Consider the following 18,699-nt stretch of genomic DNA (forward strand, 5'->3'; position numbering starts at 1 on the left):
CATCAAACTACAGGAGAACAAAAAAGGAAGGGAAGAAAAAAGACCTAAAAAACAAACTGAAAACAATCAAGAAAATGGCAATAGAACATACATATTGATAATTACCTTAAATGTAAATGGATTAAATCCTCCAACATAAAGACATAAACTGGCTGAATAGATACAAAAACAAGATCCATATATATGCTATCTTCAAGAGACCTACTTCAGACCTAGGGACACATACAGACTGAAAGTGAGGGGATAGTCCAGATAGACTTAATTGCTCTTTATAGGACATTCTGTCTGAAAGCAGCAGAATACATATTCTTCTCAAGTTCACACAGAACATTCTCTAGGATTGATAACCTGCTGAGTCACACATCAAGCCTTGGTAAATTTAACAAAATTGAAATCATACCAAGCATCTTTTCTGACCACAATGCTATGAGATTAGAAATCAATTACAGGAAAAAAAATTGTAAAAAAATACAAACACATGGAGACTAAACAATATTTTACTAAACAACCAATGGATCACCGAGGAAATAAAAAATATACCTAGAGACAAATGACAACAAAAACACGATGATCTTAAACAGATGGAATACAGCAAAAGCATTTCTAAGAGGCAGGCTTATAGCAATACAGTCTTACCTCAGGAAACAAGAAAAACCCCAAATAAACAAACAAAATCCAAATTTAATAGAAAGAAAGAAATCATAAAGCATTGCAGAAATAGAAATAGAGATGAAGAAAACAATAGCAATGATCGGTAAAACTAAAAGCTGGTTCTTTGAGAAGATAAACAAAATTGATAAAGCTTTAACCAGATTCATCAAAAAAAAAAAAAAAAAGGAGAGGGGAGAGGACTCAAATCAATAAAATTAGAAATGAAAAAGGAGAAGTTACAACAGAGAGCACAGAAATATAAAAGATCGTAAGAGACTACTACAAGTAACTGTATGCCAATAAAATGGACGACCTGCAAGAAATGGACAAATTCTTAGAAAGGTACAACCTTCCATACCGAACCAGGAAGAAATAGAAAATATGAACAGACCAATTGCAACTACTGAAATTTAAACTGTGATGAAAAAACTTCCAATAAACAAAAGTCCAGGACCAGATGGCTTCACAGGTGAATTCTATCAAACATTTAGAAAGAAGTTAACACCTTATCTTTCTCAAACTCTTCCAAAATTGCAGAGGAAGGAACACTCCCAAATTCACTCTACAACACCACCATTGCCCTGATACCAAAACCGAACATACCACCAAAAAAAAATTATAGGCCAATATCATTGATGAACATAGACAAAAAAACCCTCAACAAATATGCTAGCAAACCGAATCCAGGAACACATTAAAAGTATTATGCACCAGATCAAGTGGGATTTATCCCAGAGATACAAGGATTCTTCAACATACATAATCAATGTGATACACCACATTAACAAATTACAGAATAAAAAGCATATGATCATCTCAATAGATGCAGAGAAAGCTTTTGACAAAATTTAACAGCCATTTATGATAAAAACTCTCCAGAAAGTGGGCATAGAGGGAACCTACCTTAACAGGATAAAGGCCATATATGACAAACTACAGCTAACATCATACTCAATGGTGAAAAGCTGAAAGCATTTCCTCTAAGATCAGGAACAAGACAAGGATGTTCATTCTCTCAACTTTTATTCAACATAGTTTTGGAACTCCTAGCCTTGGCAGTCAGAGAAGAAAAAGAAATAATGGGAATACAAATTGGAAAAGAAGAAATAAAACTGTCACTCTTTGCAGATGACATGATACTATACATAGAAAATCCTAAAGATGCTACCACAAGATTACTAGAGTTCATCAATGAATTGAGTAAAGTTGCTGGATACCAATATAATGCAAAGAAATCTCCTACATTCCTATACACTAACAACAAAAGATCAGCAAGAGAAATTAAGGAAGGAATCCCATCTACCATTGCAACAAAAAGAATAAAATAGCGAGGAATAAACCTGCCTAAGGAGGCAAAAGACCTGTACTCAGAAAAGTATAAGATACTGATGAAAGAACTCAAAGATGACACAAATAGATGGAGTTATACCATGTTCTTGGATTGGAAGAATTAACATTGTGAAAATGACTATACTACCCAAAGCAATCTACAGATTCAATGCAATCCTGATCAAATTACCAATGGCAACTTTCACAAAATTAGAATAAAAAGTTTTACAATTTGTATGGAAACACAAAAGACCACAAATCACCAAAGAAATTTTGAGAAAGAAAAATGGAGCTGGAGGAATCCAGCTCCCTGACTTCAGACTATACTACTAAATTACAGTAATCTAAACAGTATGGTACTGGCACACAAACAGAATTATAGATTAATGGAACAGGATAGAATGCCCCGAGATAAACACATACACCTATGGTCACCTAATCTATGACAAAGGAGGCAAGAATATACAATGTAGAAAAGACAGTCTCTTCAATCAGTGGTGCTGGGAAAACTGGACAGCTGCATGTAAACAAATGAAATTAGAATACTTCCTAACACCATATACAAAAATAAACTCAAAATGAATTAAAGACCTAAATGTAAGACTGGATACTATAAAACTCTTGGAGGAAAACCTAGGCAGAACACTCTTTGACATAAATTACAGCAAAATCTCTTTTGATTTGTCTCCTAGAGTAATGGAAATAAAAACAAAAATAAACAAATATGGCCTAAACTTACAGTTTCTGCAAGCAAATGAAACCATCAACAAAAGGAAAAGAAAACCCACAGAAGGGAGAAAATATTTGCAAAGTGACCAACAAGGGAATAATCTCCAAAATATACAAACAGCTCCATGCAGTGCAATATCAAAAGAACTAGTAACCAAATCAAGAAATGGGTGGAAGACCTAAATAGACATTTCTCCAAAGAAAACATACAGATGGCCAAGTAGTACATGAAAAGCTGCTCAACATCACTAATTATTAGAGAAATGCAAATCAAAACTACAATAGATACCACCTCACACTGGTCAGAATGGTCATCATCAAAAAGTCTGCAAACAATAAATGCTGGAGAGGGTGTGGAGAAAAGGGAACCCTCCCACAACTGTTGGGGAGAATATAAATAGGTAAGAGCACCATGGAGAACAGTATGGAGGTTCCTTAAAATAAACTAAGAATTGAGCTACCACATGATCCAGCAACCCCGCTCCTGGATATATATAAGGAGAAAACCAGGGTTTGAAAAGATACATGCACCCCGATGTTCATTGTAGCGCTGTTTACAATAGCGAAGACATGGAAGCAACCTAAATGTCCATCGATGGAGGAGTGGATAAAGAAGATGTGGCACATATATATAATGGAATATTTCTCAGACAAAAAAAGAATGAAATTGGTTCATTTAGAGACGTGAATGGACCTAGAGAGTTTCCTACGGCGTGAAGTAAGTCAGAAAGAGAAAAATATCATATATTAATGCATACATGTGGAATCTAGAGAAATGGTTTAGATGATCTTATTTGCAAAGCAGAAAAAGAGACACAGACATGGAGAACAAGTATATGGATACCAAAGTGGAAAGGGCGGGGTGGGAGGAATTGGGAGATTGGGATTGACTCATATCCAGTATTGATACTGTGTATAAAAAAGACAATTAATGAGAACTGTATAGCTGTATAGCACAGGGAACTCTATTCAGTGCTCTGTTGTGACCTAAATGGGAAGGAAATCCAAAATACAGGGGATATATGTACATGTATAGCTGATTCATTTTGCTCTGTAGTAGAAACACAACATTGTAAAGCAACTATACTCCAGTAAAAATTAATTAAAAATATAAACAAATGGGACCTAATTAAACTTAAAAGCTTTTGCACAGCAAAGGAAACCATAAACACAATGAAAAGACAACCCACAGAGTGGGAGGAAATATTTGAAGATGAAATGATTGACAAGGGATTCATCTCTAGAATATACAAACAGCTCATGTAGCTCAATATCAAAAAGAACAAACAATAAAATCAAAAAATGGGTGGAAGATTTAAATATACATTTCTCCAAAGAAGATGGCCAAAAAGCATATGAAAAGATGCTCAACATCACTAAGTATTAGAGAAATGCAAATCAAAACCACAATGAGGTATCACCTCACACAGGTCAGGATGGCCATCATCAAAAAGTCTACGAACAGATGCTGGAGAAGGTGTGGAGAAAAGGGGACCCTTCTACACTTTTGGAGGTAATGTAAGTTGATACTACCACTATGGAAAACAGTAGGGAGGTTCCTAAAAATAACTAAAAATAGAACTACCATATGGTCCAGCAATCCCACTCCTGAGCATATATCTGGAAAAGACAAAAACTCTAATTTGAAAAGATACATGCACCCCAGCGTTCACTGCAGCACTATTTACAATAGCCAAGACATGGAAGCCACCTAAATGTCCATCGACAGAGGAGTGGATAAAGATGTGGTACATATATACATTGGAATATTACTCAGCTATAAAAAAGAATGAAATAATGCCATTTGCAACAACATAGATGAACCTGGAGATGATCATACCAAGTCAAGTATGTCACAAAAAGACAAATATCATATGATATCACTTATATGTGGAATCTAAAAATATGATACAAATGAACTTATTCACAAAATGAACTGACAGACTTTGAAAACAAATTTATGGCTATCAAAGGACAAAGGTGAGTGAGAGGAATAAATTAGGAGTTTGGGGTTAACATATACACGTTACTGTATATAAAATAATCAACAAGGACCTACTGTATAGCACAGGGAACTCTACTCATATTTTGTGATAATCTATATGGCAAAAGAATCTGAAAAAATATATATATTCTGTTATATATATATATATTTGTATATACATAATATAAAAAAATGTGTTTCTTTTATATGTGTGTATATATATATGAACTGAATCACTATGTTGTACTCGTGAAACTAACATAATATTGTAAATCAACTATATTCCAATATAAAATGAAAATTAAATTTAAAAAAAGATAGGCAATTCACTTCCAATCTTGTCCTTTTCTAGCCCACTAATAAACTGTTGCCCCCACATCCTTCTTGAAGCCATAGGCTCATGCTTGACACTGAGGTTATTTTGACCTTCTATCTACCCTAAAGTCATCTGCATCAAGCCCAAATCCCTAAACAGTAACTTATCACTTCCTGCCAGTTATTTCTAAACTACTTGATATACAACATTTGCTTTCCACATTTTACTGCTTGAATCCCTATGCCCAACACAGTCAGAATGATTTCTTTCAAAATTTTGTTCCATAATATTATTTTTTCTTACTCTTGAGTGATAATTTAGCTGGGGGTAGAATTTTAAGTTGTTGATTATTTTCTATCACTCAATATATTCCACTATCTTTTGGCTTTCATTGTAACTAAGAGGATTTCTGTTATAATTCTAATTGATTGTTTTCCAGCTGCAGGTAGTCTGATTTTTTTCTTTCTGAATGTTTTATAAATTCTCTATTTTTCTACGTTCTACGTTTTCACTGCAGTGTGTCTAGGTGTGAATTTGTTGTTGACTCTACCCAGGACCCGGAGGAAGCTTTCATTATGATTTAAATCTTTCTCTAGCCACTATGTGTATAAACACTGCTTCTCTCTTATTCTCTGTTCTCTCCTTCTGGAAATCCCAAATACATATATGTTTTATCCTTATTCTTTCAACTTTTCTTTCATACTCTTCCTGTCAAGCATGAGCCTAAGGCCTTAATTGCCATTCTTTGCAGAAGTTAAAACTCCAGGGGGGTGAGTGTCAAAAGAAGCCACGTCTGAGAACTGGACTTCACCTCCACCTGGCATTAAGGAGGCAGTGCCCCCTTCATCCAGACTACAGTCTCACTGTTGGCACAGATATTACTGAACGAGAAGACTGCTGACATCTCTTAACTTAGACTTATATATGCAATCCCTCCTCCACCCTGGTCCTGGTAAGGAATGGCCAAAGTATGAATTCTGTTTTGCTGTTGTTACCTGGGCAAGGCTGGGTGCACGTTTCCTCAAGAACCACTTTTTTATTACCATCTATAATGGGTTCAATGTCAGTACAGAATTCTTCATCCACCACTTTGCTGAAATCATCAGCTGATCCATCACTCACTACACAAGAAATATTCCTTGTTCTGGTCCCTTCGCCACACTGGGCATCCTGAAATGGTGGAAGAAATAACTAATTAGGAAAGAAAAATAATTCATTAGTTAGCTCATCACTTACAGTCATCTCTGCACCATTGATTTTGATTTATGAGCAGTTAAAGGAGCATCTGAAACCCTAGGGAAGAAGTCCTATAGGGCGCTAGCTATAAAGCATACAATGAACAATTTATTTGTATTCTAGCCAAAGACAGGCAAATAAATTTTCATTAAAATGAATCAGTCTCCAAATGGTTTTAAAATACAGGACAGGGAGTGCTTGTTATCAAAACTAATTAAACAGCTATGAAATAGCAAGGTACCTAAAATCTTTAATGGGAAACGTGCGATCTGTAAGTTCTGAAAAATATTTCTGAAACCTGGTCTCTACAAATAAAGAATACACACTTCCATACAACTTCTTGAGGTTGGTTACCTGCACTTGGCATGCAGACCACTGGCCATATCGCCACCGGTAACAAGGCTTCACTGGGCAAGGCTTGGACTGCTCCATCAGAGCAGGGCACGGTCTTCCATCACCCTGAAAGGGCTGGGTCACTGTTCGTCTTCGGATCATTTTTCCTTTAAGAGATACAAAGTGATGCAACCTTAGTGATATGCTATAGTTGTGCAAGCATATATATTATTGGGAGAAGGCATCAAAGACATTTCTCCTGAGGTTTGAGGAACAAGTAAGGCTTAGATATTTTGAAAAGAAAGATATCCTAATTCAACCTTTCTGAAGATTATTTGATATGACTTAAAGCAAGAGGGATGTTTTATTTCATATTTCTTGACCATTAGTCTGATGCAAAATAAAGCACAAACAAACCTGTGAGGCCACATGTTTGAGAACATTCTGACCAAGGAGACCAGTCAGAAAGCTGACAGTTCACAGGACATTCCACCATGCAGGACATGTTCATCTGCCAGTTCTTCTCCAGGCCAAGCTGAAAGGATAGAGGTAGATCTGTTGGTACTGGTGTGGAGGCATGACCACAATGTAGTGTTGATGGAAGGAAGGAGGGAGGAAAGGCAAGATAGGAGTGGGGAGGAGAGGAAAGGAAGAATAAGCAAGATGCGTAATAAAATAAAAAGATGTCCGCAGGACAAAAACCCCAACTGTTAAAAATGTAAAGTAGTTCAGTCCAGGACAGTGGGAGCAAAAGGAACAGGATTAATGGAGGAGCTCATTTACTCAATATGCTTATATATTGTTGAACTTTTTTATTTAAAAAATGAAAAAAGGAAGATTCAATCTCCAAATTGGTTGAACTTACCTAATGGAGAAATAAATAGGTGTAAGCACAATTATTCTCTACTAGTTAAAAACCAAGAATATCATCAATATACAGATATATAATTGTATTTGGGGGATATTATTTATTTTTACACGTACATGCCAAACTGAAAAGCAAAAGAGAAAAGTTAAAGACAAACTGCCACTCAAAACCAAAAATATAATGTACTAAAATAATATAAAATAGTTTTTAAGCAAGCTACCTCTCTCAAAAGGAAGAGTGGATCACTAGAATTTTTTATTATGAATATTTTATATACATTTATTTTTTACAAAGATTTTTCTCTTCTACAAACTGATCACAGCAGGTAACTCTGGTGTAATTGTTATTTTGGCATTAGCCTCCCATCAAATAATGATGTTGTGCATTTTATCGTATTAAGTTACTTATTTAAGTATTCTACCTTTAAAATACAGGATGAGATTCCAAACTCATCCACTGTATATGCAAACATCTAAAAAGTCTAATGTACAAAGTGGCATTGAAATAGAAAAAATTAAGAGCTTGTTAGGAAAATGCAATTTTTAAAATTGGTAATCCTTGGGTATTTTCAAGACCTTATTTCTACATGAAAGATAAGTCTATGGTGTCTAATTTATATAGCAGAAAATGGCAAAAGAAAAATTTTCTGAAATGTTATGTTGCTGTTCAAGTAAAGCTCTTGGCTCTAAGTTATGCACTGAGAGAGGATCAGGTCGATGATTTGTGTGCCAGGTGCCTTTGCAGGCACTCGCATTATATTCTCCACCAGTAATACTTGACAAAGCTGAATATTTGGTATGAAAACTTTTACCATATTACTTAATTTAAGTCTCATAAAATCACTTAAAGTCACTGGAGATTAGAGTAGAAGTCTTAAGGTGATATAAAAATGAGGTGTTACATTTAAGGTACCTAATAGTTTCATGAAGAAAGTATTTGAATCACAGAATTCAACGACTACTGTCTTATTTATTTCACTAGAGGATTCAAAAGGATGTCTGTTTACAGATATTTTGGATATCCAGTAGTGATATTTTAACCGTGTGCTACTTTTTCTCTTAAATTTATTGTATCTCCTTTTTCTCCTCTATCATCTATCTAATCTATCATTTATCTAAACATATGTTCAGGAATCAAAGAATAGGAAAGAAGAAACCAATTATTAGGTATCAGGTGAATTAATGTCTGAAAAACATCAAAGACAAAGTGCTATATAAACGCTGGATGGATTTAACCCTAATTTTCCTCTTTGTTGGGTAGTAATGCCATCTTTCTTTTTGGCTGTTGAAGAAACAGCAAGAGTTAGCTACTGCTGCTGCACTGAATGCTGGGTCTGCACATGTATTAGTAGGTAGGCAATCAATCTATTGTTAAAAAAGACAGCTTTTTCAGGGTTATTATTTAATTCTACTGCTTCCATAGGGTAGATAAAATGGGACATGAGTTGTATAATCCAGTTCCTGCAGAAAGTAGCACTGCTCCGCCTGAAGACAGTGTTTGCTAAAATGTTATGATTTGAATCCCTAATTGTTATCACAGTACTCAAATATTGTAATATTTGTACATAAAAATAAATTTATCTAGGCTCCTGGATAATTAAAATTATTTCTCAGGTTTTTACATACATTTCATTTAAGAAATAAAAGGCCCTATTTATATCTCTGTCCTGTAGTCATATGAGATATTTAAAAATTGGTCTTGTATGATTCAGGTTTAGTTTTCTAAAAGCTCTTAGAACTATTCATCGTTATTTCATTCTGACCCAGGAGGACATTTAACATGTGCATTTGCAAAAAAAAGAGACATATTAACCAATTAGAAGTAGATCACAGAAAGCTCTCCAGCCTGTATATGACTATAATAATAATTTTCATTAATAATAATGTTATTTTTATAATGGTCACATCACATTGATGTTATTACTTTCAAAGCCAAATTGATTCAGGTATGAAATTTCTGATTAAATCTAAGGCAATAATTGACTAAGTTATGTTATAAGATGAGAGAGGAATTTATTAACTCAACAATTTGTTTTCAGCACATTTGAGAGCTCTGTTCCCATGGACAGTTACAGCAAGTTAAATTAGGTCCACATGATAATATCAAAGATATCAAATGGATTAAAATATTTCCATCTTGAGCTTTCCCTTAGGAGTTGGAATAATTCACCACAGGCTTATAACCTCTAGGAGGTGTAGAGAGAAGTTGTGGTCACATGGTTACCAAACCCTAATGAGGGTATAAGTTCCTCCCCAGGTGTTCCAGGTCTATGGAGGCTGTTGCTTATGCTGGTTCATGTTTAACCCAGTGAGCCTCAAATGCAGGAGGAGTCAAAACCTGTCAGGAATATGAGTACCCTTTCGGTCTGGAAATCAGACAAAATAATTAAAACCTGAAGTATAGCTTCATGAAAACTACCAAAGCACAACAACGATGTTTTCTCGCATTTCATGAGGTCATATTAGAAATGATAACATTACTTTTGTAAATTGGAGAATTAACGGTCACAATTCTCTGTACCTAAAAGACACTAATGGCAGACTCCATTCCTTTGTTTAAATTTCAAGCTCTCTCTTAGCCAGACCTGAGTCTTAGACTCTCACAGCTGGATATTAGGTACTAATATCAAAATCTGCTACCAAACCACATGCGATCAATGTTTTGCAACAGAGAGAATAAATGATGGTTCTTGGCAGGTGTCCCAGGCAACACAAAATTCACATGAAATTACAAAAGATGATGAGTAGTCTGATTAAGATTTATTGCTTTTTTTCACCTTGATTACTTATTGTTTCCCAAGCATTTCTTTCAGAATAGGCTAATTAGCATACCTTTGGGCTCCCAGCAGAACAAAATACAGGAAATTATGTGTACAAATCGGTACTGCTGGACAGTGTCTCTTTTCAAGAGGGTGTTTAGCAGCCTCTAAATAGTGCAGAAAACATCTGCTGGCAATGAGCTGCATAAAGCACCGGTCAGGTCACTTGGCTCAGCATGAATTGAAATTATTAGGAAAGAATTTACTCACAAAGATACAACACAGCATCCCCTCACCTCTTCACAGTATTTCAGGTCAACCGACTTGCCATCACTTCGCACACAATCCAACATCCTTGTTTTAATGCCATTTCCACAAACTGCCTTCTCACTCAGCTGGCATGTACTCCAGTCTGAAAGGAAAGGAACACATCAGAACAGGAGGCTATGTACGAAACAGATTTCAAATGAAACTCAGATGACCTGAATCCCATATTTAATTCACAATTGCTTCCTAAGCCCCACAATCAATCATCCCACATGCAGAGCATATGGGTCCCAGCTTTGAACACATCAGGAGTCAAAGGGAATTGCTAGGGTTGCACATAGCTACAGGGATTCTTCCTGAGGCAGATGTCTCCTTGACAATCTTGATAGCTAGCCATTTGGTGATACTGTAACAATGGCTGTGGCCTGTAGATCAAATGTCATTTAAAAACTTTTTTCCTAATGAAAGTAAACATTTAAATTTCAACATTTTTGTTTTAACAAAATAATAATTTTAATAGCTGGTACTTTGTGTAGTTATATCCAAATAAAAATATATTTCACTTATTGTCCATACTTAGAATATTGTAAAATGTACTCATTTATTTCAAAATCACTTTGGACATATTTATTTAATTCTCTTATTATATGTCTTTTGCAAAATAATTCTTTTATCTTTCTTTCTAGAGTAACAAGCATGTCCCAGAGAACTGTGATTTCATTGTGTCATGAAAAGAAATTGAAAAGGCAAAAGACACAAAAAGCCAATCTGACTGCTGTGTGTCACTGTATAGTTTCTGGGATTTATTTCAGTGTGAAAATTACCTGGGAAAAATTCCAAAATAAGCTTTGGGTTGCCCTAAGTCACATAAACCAAGAAACTCTTTTTTCCTAGAGTATATGCCTTGATGGTATAAGATGAGGGTTCAGGGAAAAAAATGGAATCTATAATAAGACTTTTTTCTAAAACACACTCATCTATTTTCCCCTATACCATTGATAATATTGAAATATTTATATTCTCTTCACACACTTGTTGGCAAGCTCAAGATTTTTACATCAGAGTAATCATGCTTATGAACTGCCCCCACACAAAGAACTGTTGTCCCAGTTGTCATAGTGAATAAACGTATTCTGAAGAAGAAAGACATCTTTCAGTAAACTGATACCCATGGGAAAGATACATCTTGTGTTTGCACATTTCGAAAGTGGGAGGGTGTCAAATAGGAACCTTAGACTATTCACAATCTGCCTTAAGAGCTGATGTTTGTGTGTTATTTTCATTCTCTATCTTGATGTTTATTAAAAATAAGGCCGATAAATATTTCTTTCAATTAATGCAGAATTATTTCTGGGAGAGTTAGCAGCATGTCCAAAAGGCATGCAGGTGGAAGTGAACAATACTTCCGGGAAGGCTGCTGAGCTGACAGACATGGGATTTGGCCTTTAACTCTATGAGGAGATGACTATTCACGTACCTGTTACATTATAATCATAGTGGAAGCAGTTTTTGTTCAGGTTACAGGGTTCCTTCTCAACAGCATCAGGGCAGGCTCTTCCTTCATCAGCAGGTTGTCTGATGGGGTCAGCTGACCTTTGCCGGAAACTGCTTTGATTGCAAGGCTGACAGAGAACAATATAACTCCTCAGAAAGGTGAATACTAGGCCACACAAGAGCTAATGTATTAGGGAGAGCATAGGAGCAAGAGTGAGAACCTTTGGGCCACTGGCTAACTTCATCTCATAACACCTCAGTTTCTTCATCTATAAAATCAAGGTGTTGGATGAGTTTCTGAGGTTTCTTCTAGCTCTAAGATGCTGTGGACAGGGAATGTGGGCTGCCATTCCAGTAAACTAAGAATGTTGCACTCTGTCCCAGTTCTACAAGGAGCAAGCCATCAGCCACTACAGCTGCTGCAGGTGTTGTGCCCTGAGGGAAACAGGATGGAGAAAATGAGGTAGCATTCTGTGCTTGGATACTGACCTAGGATAGTTAAGATACATGTCTAAGGAATAACTTCAATGAGCCCAGATTCTTGCACCTTCCTATACACAGGCAAGCACTAAAATCAACTTAATGATTAGCAGTCATCTTTTGATGCTTGACTACATGTTCTTTTCCAGCGAAAAACTCCTGTTTATCCTGGCTCCTCCTTTACCTCTTTGGAGCAGTTCCTCAGAGCTATCTGAGAGACTGTCTCCCAGGCTACAGTCATCATTAAGATCCCCAAATTAAGCTTAACTTGCAGTTTTTAGGTTGTGTATTTTTCTTCAGTCGACAATGCTTAAGAGTCTATGTGTCTAACTTGAAAAGATATCTGCATCCCCATGTTTATTGCAGCATTATTTACCATAGCCAAGATATGGAAAAAAATGAAGTGTCCACTGATGGATGAATGGATAAATAAGTTGTAGTGTGATTATACAATGGAACATTATTCAGCTATAGAAAATGAGGATTCCAACAATTTGTGACAACATGGTTGATGCTTGAAGGCATTATGCTAAATGAAATGTCAGACAGAGATAGATAAGCACTGCATGATCTCACTTATATGTGGAATCTAAACCACAACAAAACAAAACTCATAGAAAAAGAGATCAGACTTGCAGTTACCAGAAGTAGGGGTAGGAGAGAGGGGACGCTGGAGGAAAGTGGTCAAAAGATACAAATTTGCAGTTATAAGTGGTAGGGCTGTAATGTACAACAGGATGACTGTAGCTGACACTGCTGTATGTTATACAGGAACGTTGTTAGGAGAGTAAATCTTAACAGTTCTCATCACGAGCAGAACATTTTTTTCCCCTTTATTTTTTTCTTTCTTTTCTTTTTATTGTACCTATTTGAGAAGTTGGATGCTAACTGAACCTACTGTGGTAATCATTTCACAATATATGTAAATCAAACCATCATGCTGTATGCCTTAAACATACAGTAATGTCTGTCAATTATTTCTCAATAAAACTGGGAAAAAAAGAGTCTATGTATCAAATATTAATAGATACATCACACCATTCATACACAAACACATACACATGGTCATATTATTGCAGATCACTAATACAGAAATTATTATCGATCGATCGATCGATCTAATACAGTTTCTCAGACCTGAAAAAAACAGTTTTAAGGGTGAACTTTAAACACTAGCTCTTAGTGGCCTTTATTTTCTTGATGCACAGACATACATGCACACAAACACAATTTAGCACTAATTAAAGACTGGCTGCCATTCTCTTCCTGGTACAGTCCTGTTTTGAAAACATTTTGGTTACTAAGAGCAGAAACAGTACCTTCAAATCTGATGCTACGGAATTAGAGTAGAAAATCATTTGCATACCCGTGTGAAACAGCTGATTGACTACTGCAATTTAACCTGTATCCAAGTCAACTGCCAGCCCTGTTTTGCTCTTGCTGTATCATCTGGCTGCTAATCAGAGTCTTTAACAATGTTAAACTGAAATGGAAAATTAATTTCTCCTGGAGAACATGTATCTGTCCCATATTATATTTCAGCAAGTTAATTCCACATTAGATGTATCTTTGCCATTTTGAAGTGTGCAACGTTACAAAGGTGCCCGGGGTAAGCCAAATTTCCTACATCATCAGCCAGTTCTGTTTCAAGTGACTCTCCTCCCAGGGTCCCATGGAAGAGCCCCTATGGGCTGTTGAATTCTATAAGCTTTGTGTGATTTGAAACTCTCAGCTGGCTTTCTAGGCCCAAAGAGACTCAGAGTCTGTGTGTGGAAAGAGATTCATTGATGCACAGCTTTTTTCTTTCTACTCCCTTTCTTACCAGAGTCTTTTGCATTTTAGTGTCAATACTCCTGCTGCCATACCCCTACTGTGTGAAAGATTATTCCTACAATTTAAATAAAATGGATTGGGCAAAAAGCAAGGGATGATAATAACCTGACACCATTAAAGTACTTTTACTAGAGTTTCATTCTTTTCCCTTTTACCTGGAGGGAATCATTATCACCACTGTGGTTTTTAACATGCTGTGTATTCATAAGCCAATCTAAAAGCATTTTGTGCTGGGTTTAGGAGGATGGTGGAAGAGCATAAAGCTTGCAAGAGGTCGAGCTGCTCTAGTGTGAGTCCAACATTGCTGATTTTACACGGCACAGTCATAAGAATGAAGTAGCCAAAAATACACCTTGCTTTGGTACCTAATCTAGTAACCAAGCTCTTATTTTTTTAATAATATTTTTAAAGCTTTAGTGGTAAGGAATTAAGCAAATTCTACATTAATAAATGGTTAACTGTCTCACCAAAGTGCATCGGGTCCATGAACCCCATTCGGATATCACACAATCCTCAGGACATGGTAATTTGCATTCTCTAGAGCCCAGAGGCATCTCTTCTGGGTCACAGAGGTAATCCTCTACATGGTCAGAAGGGCCATCTGCTGTGTTCTGCATGCATCTAAAAGAAAACACACCTATCAATGAAGGAACTGGGACAATTGAACAATAGCCAACCCATAATGTACGAGGTTTTTCTTAAGACATCACCATGGAGGTGGAGGACGGGAAGCTTTGCATTTAATGAATAAAATTCTCCAAACATAAAGATGTAAAAGGATCTCTGCCTCCCAAAAATAGTTGTAGAGCTTATGATCTGAAAATCTATGCTTGCATGTATCATTATAATCTTCTAAAGTTATAGCCTCTGCGTGTACACTCTGTGCATATAAACTCTGTGTATCTTCCTGTGAAAGGAGAGGGTCATTTATACCCATATATGACGCAGAAACTAATGAGCTGACCAAAGATATTCATAGATGAGTTACAATTTTGGAATGTAATGCATGTTTTTCTTCTGAGGAAAACGGTGGATTCCATAGAGAAGGTAGATTCATATATGACGGAAGATAAGGCACACTGAAATCTCCCAGAGAGAGGTTTCACTAAGTGGTTTTGAAAGTAACTGATGGCATTTATCAAGTTGTTTTGTCATTTAAAAAGTAATTTTAGCTTGCCATCTGCTGGTAACCTTAAAAGAAAGGCAGAAGTGAAGAGACAATCATAAGAATAATAGCATAAATTCTCTAAATGTGGTTGTTGGGCTCTTCCTGTATCTTGACCTTTTTTATTGTTATTTTCTTTTTAACAGAACAAATATTTTATTACATTTCATTCTATTGTAAGCAGTCATAAAGCGCTCTTTAGCCATCTCTTGGGAATCTAATTAATGTGGCTAGTACCAGACTTCACTTTTACCATAGTTAATAATCTCTCCGGGCACTTTTCAAATAGAAGACAAAAACTTTATCCCTCATTTGTAACTCAGAGAAGGTCAACCAAATTAATAGGTTTGGGAATACAACTGCATTGCAGGAGATAAAAAAGGAAGGCTTGAGCTCTTAAGCCTCTCAAACCCATTGCAATGTTTTAAACTGTCGGTTGCATTACATTACCAATTATACCTGGAATCTCAACTTTCCTCAGAGATTTACATTCAGTAGGAACATTGCATCTTCACAAATCTACTCTGCAGAATCACCTTTCTATACAGTGCTGCTGATTTTAAGAGAAATGTGGTTTTCCTGTGGGATGCATTCAAAGACTGGAAAACTATGCTGTTGGTTATGTCTTAACTGGGTTTGTAACCTGAAAAAATATTCACACAAATACCCACCTCTGCATTTTTTTGTATATTGAATAAATATATAAAAAGTAATCACAAAAGTATGCAAATGTAGACATTTATATAATTTCATTGTTGAAGGAAAAAAAACAAATTATAAATTTCTTTGGGAGAATTTTAGTTTCCCAGGAAAAAAGTTCTAGCTTCACTGGCATTTTAAAAATGTTCTGTTGACAGCAGCTTTGAGAGGACATGGAGCAGACGAGACAGTTCAATCTCTAAAGTTGGATTTGCTTCTAAGAAAAGATTGCATTCATGTTAGGCCCTGACATGATGTACAAGGATTAACTTGCAAAATTACCTATTGATCCAGAGTTAAGGACAGATGTTCAATACTCTATTAAGTAGTTATGTACACAAAACTTCATTTTCAAAGGCTTTTCTTTTTCTTCAATTTATATTATACAGGTAATAGATTCATTTTAGGAAAATCAGAAGAAATAATAAAAATTCACTACATTCTATCAGAGATAACCACTCTTAACAGACTACTATATTTAAATATATAATTTCATTTCATTAAACAGGAGCAAACTTTACCTACTATCTGCACCATTTAGGAAAAACATCAACAATACATTATAAACATCTTTTCGTGTTATTAACTGTTTTTCTAAGACACGATTTTTAATGATTACATTTGAATTCCATCATTTGAATGTGCCACAACTGCTAAAAAAAAAACCCTTCTTGTTGACATTCAGATTATTTTGTATTTATTTGATTGCTATTAACGATATTTTTTTATCACTGTAGAATAGAATAAATATTTGGATCAAGTCTTGAGCCAGAGGGGCACTTTAACTTCATTTGCTTTCTTCAAATTTCTGGCCTTGTATCCTTTACATAGGAGCAAGGATTATGCTGTGAGAATATTGCACTATTTTAGAAAACAGAGTGAGTGTAGAACCAAGTTGGAGGCCAAAGGTGGGGCCAGATGCCCACCACAGTTGTAGCAAAAAGGGGGTGCATTGCCTGCAGAAAATTCAAAAGCAACAACAGAAATAACCAAACCTGTCTGATTTTAATTATTATCATGTGCTGGCAATTCTAGAAAAATGTTAGTGAAAAAATATTCCTTCCCACCAGGGCAAACCACTACTATCACTCAGTCTTTGATATATCACACCATCCTAAAAGAGAAAGAATGAGATCAGATATTTTGAAACCTGCTCCCTTATGGACTCGTCTGTCCTGAAATGTCATCCAATGCTTGCATCTAATAGGACATTTGACTCTAATTAGCACAGGATAAGGTACAGGAGGTATACTACTCAATCAATAAAGGAATATTATTACATAATCAGAAATTCCAATCAGTACTGATCTTCTCTTTTCCCTATTTGCATTAAAAATGTTTACTGGATTCTTCAATATATGCAAATCAATCAATGTGATACACCATATTAACAAACTGAAGGATAAAAAACATATGGATAATCTCAATAGATGCAGAAAAAGCTTTTGACAAAATTCAACATCCATTTATGATAAAAACTCTCCAGAAAATGGGCATGGAAGGAAATTACCTCAACATAATAAAAGCCATATAAGAGAAACCAAAAGCCAACATCGTTCTAAATGGTGAAAAACTGAAAGCATTCCCTCTAAGGATAGGAACAAGACAAGGGTGTCTACTCTCACCACTATTATTCAGCATAGTTTTGGAAGTTTTAGCCACAGCAATCAGAGAAGAAAATGAAATAAAAGGAATCCACACTGGAAAAGAAGAAGTAAAATTGTCACTCTTTGCAGATAACATGATATTATAGATAGAAAATCCTAAAGATTCTACCAGAAAACTGCTAGCACTAATCGATGAATTTAGTAAAGTAGCAGGATATAAAGTTAGTGCACAGAAATCTCTTGCATTCCTATACACTAATAACGAAAGAGCAGAAAGAAAAATTAAGGAAACTCTCCCATTTACCACTGCAACAAAAAGAATAAAATACCTAGGAATAAACCTGCCTAAGGAGGCAAAAGACCAGTATACAGAAAAGTATAAGACACTGATGAAATAAATCAAAGATGATACAAACAGATGGAGGGACATACCATGTTCTTGGATTGGAAGAATCAACATTGTGAAAATGACTATCTTACCCAAAGCAATTTATAGATTCGATGCAATCCCTATCATATTACCAATGGCATTTTTCACAGAACTAGAGAAAGAAATCTTACAATGTGTATGGAAACGCAAAAGACCCCGAATAGCCAAAGCAATCTTGAGAACGAAAGATGAAGTTGGTGGAATTAGGCTTCCTGACCTCAAACTATATTACAAGACCACAGTGATCAAGACAGTATGGTATTGGCACAAAAATAGAAAGGAAGATCAATGGAACAGAATAGAGAACTCAGAGGTAAACCCAAGCACATATGGGCACCTTATCTTTGACAAAGGAGGCACAAATATACAATGGACAAAAGACAGCCTCTTCAATAAGCGGTGCTGGGAAAATTGGACAGCTACATGTAAAAGAATGAAATTAGAACACTTCCTAACACCATACACAAAAATAAACTCAAAATGGATTCAAGACCTACATGTAAGGCCAGACACTATAAAA

The 18,699-nt window shown here is 35.7% G+C and overlaps 1 protein-coding gene across 1 annotated transcript in view; it reads right to left on the bottom strand.

The window, feature by feature from the left end:
* The window catches only part of THSD7A (thrombospondin type 1 domain containing 7A), a 423,961-nt gene that overhangs the window by 22,274 nt on the left and 382,988 nt on the right, over positions 1-18,699 (bottom strand). Inside the window, exons 17-22 of the mRNA XM_057732183.1 lie at positions 14,746-14,899; positions 11,949-12,093; positions 10,501-10,616; positions 6,996-7,113; positions 6,600-6,745; positions 6,005-6,179 (exon numbers count right to left, since the gene is read on the bottom strand). Of these exons, the coding sequence (XP_057588166.1) occupies positions 6,005-6,179; positions 6,600-6,745; positions 6,996-7,113; positions 10,501-10,616; positions 11,949-12,093; positions 14,746-14,899 (854 nt within the window). The remainder of the gene's footprint in view (positions 1-6,004; positions 6,180-6,599; positions 6,746-6,995; positions 7,114-10,500; positions 10,617-11,948; positions 12,094-14,745; positions 14,900-18,699) is intronic.

This window comes from Hippopotamus amphibius, chromosome 4, assembly GCF_030028045.1.
Source record: "Hippopotamus amphibius kiboko isolate mHipAmp2 chromosome 4, mHipAmp2.hap2, whole genome shotgun sequence".
Lineage (NCBI taxonomy): Eukaryota > Metazoa > Chordata > Mammalia > Artiodactyla > Hippopotamidae > Hippopotamus > Hippopotamus amphibius.